At 38.8% G+C, this 9047-nt stretch overlaps 2 protein-coding genes across 2 annotated transcripts; one reads left to right on the top strand and one right to left on the bottom strand.

Annotated features, from left to right (window-relative positions):
* Positions 1-804: 804 nt before the first annotated feature.
* On the bottom strand, positions 805-5902 carry phf23b (PHD finger protein 23b). The gene is made up of 5 exons (XM_031298435.2): positions 5303-5902; positions 3662-3693; positions 3451-3543; positions 2731-3346; positions 805-2541 (listed from the first exon to the last, which is right to left on the bottom strand). Exons 1-5 carry the CDS (start codon positions 5328-5330, stop codon positions 2348-2350), a joined length of 963 nt encoding a protein of 320 aa, XP_031154295.1. The 5' UTR covers positions 5331-5902; the 3' UTR covers positions 805-2347.
* A 140-nt stretch (positions 5903-6042) lies between these two features.
* Positions 6043-8465, top strand: elp5 (elongator acetyltransferase complex subunit 5). Its single transcript, XM_031298436.2, has 8 exons — positions 6043-6363; positions 6488-6548; positions 6681-6761; positions 7059-7270; positions 7518-7693; positions 7777-7872; positions 7985-8085; positions 8180-8465. The coding sequence occupies exons 1-8, from the start codon at positions 6309-6311 to the stop codon at positions 8286-8288; spliced, it is 891 nt and encodes a 296-aa protein (XP_031154296.1). The 5' UTR covers positions 6043-6308; the 3' UTR covers positions 8289-8465.
* The last annotated feature ends 582 nt before the right edge of the window (positions 8466-9047 follow it).

Here is a 9047-nt window from a genome sequence, read left to right as displayed (position 1 = left end):
AAAGTTTAAAGTTGTTTTTTGGAATGTGTGGTACAGGGTGAATGTATATTAAGAAAGAAAGTATAAGCTGTTCATTGTCAGTCACCGTTCATAACAGAAATGTAGTGATTTTTTGACTGCTGTGTCTACAGGAGGAAGGTTGCTCCTCTGGACTCCATCGGCAGCTTTCAAATGTCCAGTTTCCGAAACCGAAAGGTGAGTTACAAGAGAAAAACGCTATGGGAAAACTGCTCATAAAGCTATGTTAGAGGCTATACTGAGAGAAATAGACAACAATGTGTATAAATATAAAGTTATGAGCACTATCAACCTATATCAGTGGTTAAATGTTACAATTTCAATAGTAGATTTCTTAAATAACTTACATCATTTGCATTAACATAATTTCACCTTGACTTGCCCACATTTTCTATGACAAGTTTGCTTTTGTGTAGAGTGTAACAATGATTTATAGCATAGATAATAAATCCTTAGGACAGTGCTTTTGGTAGGTGAAAAACTGAGCATTTGTGTTACAGGATGAACCAGACATCAACTGGGAAGAATACAAGGATTAAAGAGCAACTCCAACAATTAAGCTCCTCATATTTTTTGTCAGTGACAATCCATGTGTGAACTTTGTACGATATATTCCATGATATTTATTCCTTATTATTTAACTCACTGCCATACTAACAAGTGAGATGCCTGTACACCCACTCCCTCTAGTGGTAGAAGACGCAAACATGACAAACACTGCTGTGTGCAAACCAGTTTTATATACAGTCTATGGTGCAAACAATTAAATTAAATGTTACAAAAATAACAGTTTCAAATGTGTTTTTTTAATGTGTCCTTTAAATACAAATGATTCAAAATACCACCATTATGTTCCCAAGGACTTTTATTTTTCAAGCTACAATTAAAGAAAACAATAGACTGCAGAAAATATAGATTTTGCTTGGGTATTTTCTCTCTTCACTTTCACATATGTACAGTTGTCAAAGAACAAGGATATGTACACAGAATTGAAGTTGTAGAGAGAGTGCAACTGCTACTGGAGACTTACCAAGACTCTCCCACCAACAAAAGAAAAAGCACATGGTAAAACCAAACAACATAAACAAACGCCACAACCTACGCAGCGTCAACTTATTTTCTGTACACTACAACTTTGTTCTCGATGTGAGACAATCTTCTGTCCATCTCTAATCCCACTTCTCAGAAAGCTAAGAAATAAACAATTACATGAAACAGAAAAGCAAATATTTTACAACCACTCTTAAACGTGCCTCGGAGCCACTTTGATATTGTAAAGCACTGCCAAACCATTCGTCTTACAGCAACATTACGCCCTCATTTAGATGAGTTTTTAAACGTGAAAAACTAAAACCACACATGAAACAAAAACATCAAAATCGAACAGCTTTTGATGTTATGTTGTTCATGGTAAATGGCTATCATTGATTAACAAGCCAGACAGGGAGAAACATTAAGCGCTCAATCGTGAATGTACACAGCTACGTGCCAAGTACAGATTTCAGCCGTAGCTCATCATAGCCCAAATACCACCCATATATGAAGTGGAATGGTATTTGGTTTTACATTTTAAAAAGTGCACTGCTGAAAGAATTGTCCGTGTGCAATTTGAAATGTAGCAATTTAGATGCATTTGCCAAAGCAAAATGATAAATGTTGACGGATTCTGTGAATTTAAAGATAACTTATTCTCGAGTGAGATCTCTACATTTTAAAGTTCAGTGGTCATCACTGACAACCAAAACAAAAATGCAAACTCCAAAATAAAAACGAGCTGCTCATCTAGCATTACGACATACTTCTAAACAAATAACGGGTGACGTTTTTCATCCGTCATGCTATTAGGTTTAAAATAAACTTGCATTGATTGAAGTTGAGAGGAATAGGCTATCAAACTGAAAATGATACTCCTTGAGATACTAAAGGAATTTTCACTGATTTGTCGATATCCTCAAGAAATAATTTACAAGTCTAAATGCACCTTCGGTGAATATGTGAATAAGTGTGAAAGTTTATGTGCAAATCAGCAGCACAGTATACAACAATAAAGCCAATTAATGAATTGTTAGTAACAAATAAATGATTCTCCACTGTCACCGTTGCTTTCTGTCCAGTTCTTCACAGAAGCCAAAGAAAAATAAAAAAATAAGCCGTGAGGGATAAATAAGAATGGTTGTGATTGTCAAAAGAAATCCTACAAACTGACAATACAGTTGCCATCCAGGTGATAGTTTAGGCTGTTTTGGCTGTAGGCATCAAAGAAAACAAGTGTCAAGAGGACAGCAAAAAAAAGGGTGGGTGCTCCTTGTCCCTCCCATCCTCTTCATGCCTAGGGGTCTTTTTTGTGTCCAGACCGCCGCAAGTCCCTGCACTTGTGGCAGTAAAAGATGTCTGGAACATTGGACTTCTTGATCTTTGCACACGACAAGTGCACCCATATGCCGCACTGGTTGCACTCAATCATTGGCCGTCCTGCGAATGGCTTCCCACAGTAACAAGTGATCAAGTCCCATGAATCATCCCCTGTGTTGATAAAAAAAAAAAAAGAACAGAGATGTAGAATACTATAGCATTGTAAAAACTAGTCAATATTAAGAATTGGACAAAAAACAAGTTACGTTTGTAATTAAACATTGGTTCATTGGATGCAGCCAAAGATGATCATCTTAATACATTTAAGTTATTTTAAATGGCAAAAGCATACTGTCATACCTGACTCCACCATAATGTCTTCATCAGCGATCCAGGTCTCACCCTCACTGGAGCTCATCTCTGCTTCCCTGATGGACTCGTCTGGCTGCATCTTCCCCAGACCCTGCATGCTTGGGGTGGAGCCCCCGTGCTCCGTCAGCTCATCTCTGGCAGGTCGTACCTCTGTATGTGTATGCCGTGCCTCAGAGTCTGTCTCACTTTGAGCAGCTGAACTTTTGAGCTTCTTAGGCTTTGGCTGTTTTGAGTTTTTGCTGCGTTTAATGCGGGCTCTTTTCTCGCCTTCACTACTGCCACTATCTGCTGCCGTCATGGCAGAGCCCAATGACAGCTTTTTCAGTTTTTTGTCTTTCTTGCGCTCGGCCTTAGTGCTGGCCTGGCCCTCATACAGGGAGTCTTTAAGGCGCATCTTGTCCAGCAGAGTGCTATCAGAGTGCATGCGGCGAATGTTTTTGCCCTTATTTGCTCGAGCTTTACGAACAAACGTATGGATGGTATGAATGTCGGAACTTCCATCAGCCCATGTATTGCCGGTGGAGCTGCTGCCTCCACCACCTCCATCTGCCGACAACCCTGAACTGTGTGCAGAGCTGGATGATGTTGGAGACCATGAATTTTCCTAAAGGACAACAAGAAAAAGCATTTTGATATTTCCTCGCAACCTGAGCAACCAGGCAATAACAGTAATTTCTAATATCCACAGTGACATTCATAGCAGCTCACCTCTTTTGGACTGGGGATGTAACCAGCATACGCCAGGACAAAGCTGCAGAACTTGTTGAAGTCCTCAACAGTCCTCTTTTTCCTCTCCGGGGGCTGCAGAAAGCACATGCCTTTGTTAAAGAAAATGAAGCTAATATAAAAATGTTCCATCAATAAAAAGCTACTCAATGAACTACTCAGAGTATTCAAAGTAACATTGCAAAGTACTCACCAAAGGTTCCGTTTTGCACGTCAAAAGTGAATCTAGTAGAGAAGAAAAACAAACAATTCTATAAGTCATAAGTGAACCAGTCTTGACGGGCTTATTTTCACAGTAGCATATAGTATACCAAGCACTCGGTTGCATAGGGGTATGATGAGACACATGTGCACTAACACTAGCATTAGCTTGCTAACACGGCTCAATAACTTAATCAGGGTTATTAGTAATGATCATGTTTAGCTTATTTAAGCGCCGTGTTTGTTTAGGTACGTTAAATTGACCGAGAGTTTACGGATAACCGTTTAAGCAGAAAATAAGCAGGCCAGTCAGTCATCGGGTGATAACGCTAGTTGACTGGGTCTGCCAACAACCGCAACCGGTGTCACTTGATGACCATCTGAACTTTATATTAAGTGTGGATATTTCGGCATCAGCCATGGATAGCTGTTCATCGATTTAATATCAACGCTAAAGCAAGACAACGAGAATGCTGGTTGCCAATCTTTAAACTTGTCATTTCGTATTGTCGTTAGCTGCTAACGTTAGCTGACATTTAGAGGAGAAGCTAACAACACGCTGTGCCGTTTACAGCGATAACTGCAAACAGGGTTTCGACTTGTCAGAATCAGACCGTGATTATAAATTAGATTAATTGCCAAACTAAGTTTTCCCCTGCATGGAATTTGCCTTTGGGTGTTTGGTGCATACAATAAACATATGAAACGGGAATAAACAATAACGTTAAAGCAATGTACTGCAACAATCAAGAACATAAATATAGAATAGAAATATTGAAATAAACCTAAGTAAAAGACACTATAACAAATGTGTACAATAAAACTGTTTTAGAAAGGAAAATAGGGCTGTACAAGTGTAGGGTGAGCAAAAATATTAATCGGGGGATGTACAAAAGTTCACTGTAACGTTATATATAATATATGCGCAGTGGTTAGTGATAGTGCGAGCTCCTTGATGCCCGATATAACGTTATATATAACGTTAACGAGCTGCATTTAAACTCGACATTGCTGACGGATAATTTCGAGTTAACTTATGCTAACAATCAGCTAATGTTACTAGGTCCGCTAGCTAGCTAATCACGCTGGCTTTCTTGAAATGGAAGTGGGAGGCGTATTAGCCATGTTAGCTTGATGTTGGCAAAGGTTTTATTTGTTTGAACTAATGCAAAAAAAAACATCTGACAAGTAATCTAATTTAACTTAAATCTGACAAGGTAGAGAGTGTTTTCTGTGAGGTGGTTGGGTAGCGTTAGCTATCCAGCTATAAACTAGCTAACGTTAGATGGATCGGCGCGTTAACCTGCAAGCTAACGTTAACTTAACTGTGCAATGCATAACGTTAGCTAACCTAACGTTGACATTAGGTTAGCTACCGTTACAGTAATCGTAACATAAAAGAGATTTCCACTTTAACACAACTTTCATGGCATGTTGACAAAACACAAGTTGGTCAAGAGCAAGTGGTGTTATTAATACAGCATACGCAACCACACGTAACATTAACGGTAACGTAGACATAACTTAGCTATCTTAATGTCCGCAAAATACGACAGATTTCAACAGTAAACAGATTAACATCACACAGTAACAGTGTGTTTAATGGTTCGCCGCTGACACTGTTAAAACATACCTTGGTGCTCAGACATTATGTCAAGCATTGTCGCCTCACCGACAAGGCCCCGATCCAAGAATCAGAAGCAGCAGGCGAGCTAGCCGGAGAGTAGCGGCCGTCGCGCTGTGCCTTCCCCCGGCGTGGCTGCACCTTAACGCCGGGGAACTTTAGCAGCAGCAAGCCAAGGGCGCGGACGATCGAGTAGACTCTTCCTCAAAACACTCCACTGTGGGTCGAAGTTGTAATATCCCCTCCCTGGGGATCTGTTACAACAGCTAACGTTAACGTACCACAATGAACTGTCGCTATACTAACGTTAACGTTATTAGCCTGACAAAATACTAATTCCTCTGTCGCTTAACGTGCTGCACTTAAAGCTCCTTTTCTTCGTTACTGCATTTATTACCCTCGGTATTAAAATATGGCAAAACTCCTTAGATGAACGCTATTGCTAGTTAATGTAGGTCCGTAATGTAAACTTCTACGATTAAGTTTTGTCGTTTCTTCGTAGTAAGCACACAAACGACTGGAGTTTTGACTTTATTCCGCACGATCTTCTCCGTGCGCGGCAGAAACCTCTTGAGGCTGCCAGCGCAGTGTTTCCCGTGGGGAATTCTGGGTAACGTAGGTTATTGGGCAGTCATTAAATCCGACACAGACACGGGTTGTAAAATGCTGAACTACATTTCCCATAAATTATCGATATTAAAGTAAGGGGAACTCTGGGATATGACGTTTTTGAATATGTACACTAAACATGCTATCTAGCTAGCGAAACATGTTGGAATTAGTTTGGACAGCGAAAGCTTTATTTCAGTGAAATATAAGTTTCTGCGACTTCAGGCGCTCGTCATTCTGAATTTTGACAGATCTTGTTCTTCTGCTATTAAATTACTGACTTCTCCGATTCTTTATCATGATATTCACGTTTAAATAGATGGTAAATCAATGGCATGCTAACTAGCTGAAGCTACCTGGACCTTCTACAATTTTCTTATATAGTTAACTAACTTAACCTAGTACAATGTTGCCTGAATTATTGCAAGGCACTGATGCTGGAGGGTTTCTCATAATACAAGGTAACGTTAAATGCTTTGAATGTTGTAGAATTTAAGTCTAAATTGCGATAAATAAATAACGTAACAATGTGAACCGAAGCAATAGCATACAGTAAAGTCATGTCATTTTTCCTTGCATTGTTAGATTCTGCTAGTTATTCTGGTCGACACCTCCTGAAAAGTTTCATCAATTCTGCATTGGACAGGTATTTAAATACATGCGTATGGTGACAGTTTGGTTATGTACTGTATGTACCATATATTTGTAATGTTTCAAGTTTGCTAAAACAAAAAAATGTTTTTATAAAAACCTACCTTGACCTTTGTTATGAATTTAGGGAGGAAGCTGTCCATGTGCTTGGCTTTGAGGTCAGTGAGGAAGAGCTAAAAGATGGACTGAAAGGATCACCTATTCAGAGGTAAATAAGATTAGTGCTGAAATAATTAGTCCATCAGAAAATTAATAGCCACTTACTTTGGAACCACCTACCAACCTTTCATATTAGTCATTCAAGTCATGTGAACATGTGTTGCTTTTCTTCATATATATTAGGTGCACCCACAGACTGTAAAAATAAGTGTGTGTATATATATATATATAGTGAACGCAACCAATAGATTACTCGATAATGAAAATAATTGTTTGCTGCAGCCCTTTTTAGGCAGTTTATGTAACCTATAACCAAACTTTCAATAATTTGTTTTTGTCACTTCAGGCTACACTTTCACAATGCTTATACAGACCCACTTGGCTGGACTGATCACCCAGCTTTCACGGTTCACCAGTTCTGTTTGGAGGAACTTACACGTCTGGTCAAGCAAACATCACACCCAAAACCAGCTACATTAGTGATCGACTCTCTCTCATGGATTTTGAGACACCTCAGCCCTCCTGATGTCTGCAAGACTCTTCAGCAACTTAGAAAAGGTTATAAATCATCTTAATGTGTGTCAGCGTGATGTCAGAAAGTTTTTGTAGTAGTATTTAATGAAGGAAGGTATGACATCAAGGCTGTAAGAGTCATTGCAAAGCTTTTATCTTTTAAGAGAAATCAATGACAATCATATTGATTATTAAAATAAGTGCACCATCATATTGTGAAATAGACTTTCTTGGCTTAAAGTGATACTTTAAGACCATGCAGACTAAGGGTCTTTTTCTGTGTTTTCATTAGGGGGAGCTGTCAGAGCTATTATTGGTCTGCTCCATGCAGATATGCATCAGAGTGGTACTGTGGGAAGTGTATGCCACTTGGCTACTTCAGTCATCACTGTAGTACCTGTGGTGAAGGGAGACAAAGCTGTGGCAAAGATAACAAAGCGCTCAAAATCGGGGAAAGTTATGCAAGACGTAAGCAGTGTTTCCTTTGGGATGACTATTTTGTATACCTTCGCTGTTAAATCGTTTTGATAATTTAGTTTTTTTGTCCTTAGGAAGAGATTTTCAGCATCAAAGATGATTTTACAGTGATAGTACAGGGCAAGCCCAGCCAACTTGGACACAAACAGGCCGACCCTAAGGAACAGGAGGTGTGATATGACGCATGTTTAATACCTGAATCCAACCATATGCAGATCGATAGAATACATTTAGGGCTCAGATATAGCAGGACTGAATAGTACTCTTTTTGTGTTTCTATAGACGGACCCAACAGCCAACTTGACCTTCAACCTTCGACTATCTGATACAGAGCGTGAGGCCAAAGAGAAACTTGCACTTCCCTTTGTGTTCAGCAAAGAGAAGTGAGAAACACTTTTATTTCAGTGATTACGTCCCGTACGTTTTGTTAATTTTTTGTAAACAACTTAAAAACGCTGTCCCCTTTTTGTCTTACAGGAAAACGGCTCTGCTCCACTCGGGCCCAGGTTCAGGACGAATTTTGTATGAGCCTGATGCCAATGATGACTATGACCAGGAGGACCCTGATGATGATCTTGATGTGTAGGGTTCGGCAACAGAGGATCCATGTTTCATGTCCTTGCTAGTCAAGACACAGAGTCGGTTTCAGTAGTGGAGATTCAAAGACTTGCTGCAATCTCATGCAGTTTTATAGATATAAAATAATGTACAATATTTCTGTAAGAAATCTGTATTATGTTTTATAAAATGGTTCTATCCAAGAGTGTTTTCAAATATTGATCGCCTTACATTTTTCAAAATGTTTTTTTGTTGTTGAATAAAACTATGCTTTTTAACGGTTAATACCACACCTTGCTTTTTCCTAAAATGTAATGTTGTAAATGTACTAAACAATCTCATATCCAAGCTAATGCATAATCCAACTGACTTTACACAATGATTTTTTGCAGTGGTTCCTAATATGGGGGTCGGGACAAAATAGATATGAGCAGGGACACAATATTATAAAGTGATTAAGAAAAAAGTGCATTCCGTTATACAAAATACTTTTATTTTTTTCTTTCTTCACTAAGTTTTGCTCATTTCTTGTAAAATGCTGGGTGTTTTTTCCTTTTCCGGAGCCTCTAAAAATCCTACAGTACAAATTAAACAATCAGAGGGAAAAATACTGCTCACAACTGTCCACGTCATGGCAATAAAATATGATGAGGGTCACAAGTAGATATTGTCTCATCATCAAACATAATTACTCTAAAGAAAATTCAGATCATACCATGGTTGGAAGTAATTTTTATGAGATTAATTTATATAATTAGAGTTTACTGTAATCTGTAATTTTACTGTA

The sequence above is a fragment of the Sander lucioperca genome, chromosome 17, assembly GCF_008315115.2.
Source record: "Sander lucioperca isolate FBNREF2018 chromosome 17, SLUC_FBN_1.2, whole genome shotgun sequence".
In the NCBI taxonomy this organism is placed as follows: Eukaryota; Metazoa; Chordata; class Actinopteri; order Perciformes; family Percidae; genus Sander; species Sander lucioperca.
This window is presented reverse-complemented; position numbering and strand designations above follow the sequence as displayed.

Excerpts from the sequence above, each read along its gene's own strand:
- phf23b (XM_031298435.2), bottom strand. The coding sequence starts at position 5,330 with ATGCTTGACATAATGTCTGAGCACCAAG. Across the intron at positions 3,694-5,302 it reads CATAATGTCTGAGCACCAAG|ATTCACTTTTGACGTGCAAA; the intron begins GTATGTTTTAAC and ends CTTCTCTACTAG. Across the intron at positions 3,544-3,661 it reads CGTGCAAAACGGAACCTTTG|CCCCCGGAGAGGAAAAAGAG; the intron begins GTGAGTACTTTG and ends TGCTTTCTGCAG.
- elp5 (XM_031298436.2), top strand. The coding sequence starts at position 6,309 with ATGTTGCCTGAATTATTGCAAGGCACTGATGCTGGAGGGTTTCTCATA. Across the intron at positions 6,762-7,058 it reads AAAGGATCACCTATTCAGAG|GCTACACTTTCACAATGCTT; the intron begins GTAAATAAGATT and ends TTGTCACTTCAG. Across the intron at positions 8,086-8,179 it reads TTTGTGTTCAGCAAAGAGAA|GAAAACGGCTCTGCTCCACT; the intron begins GTGAGAAACACT and ends TTTGTCTTACAG.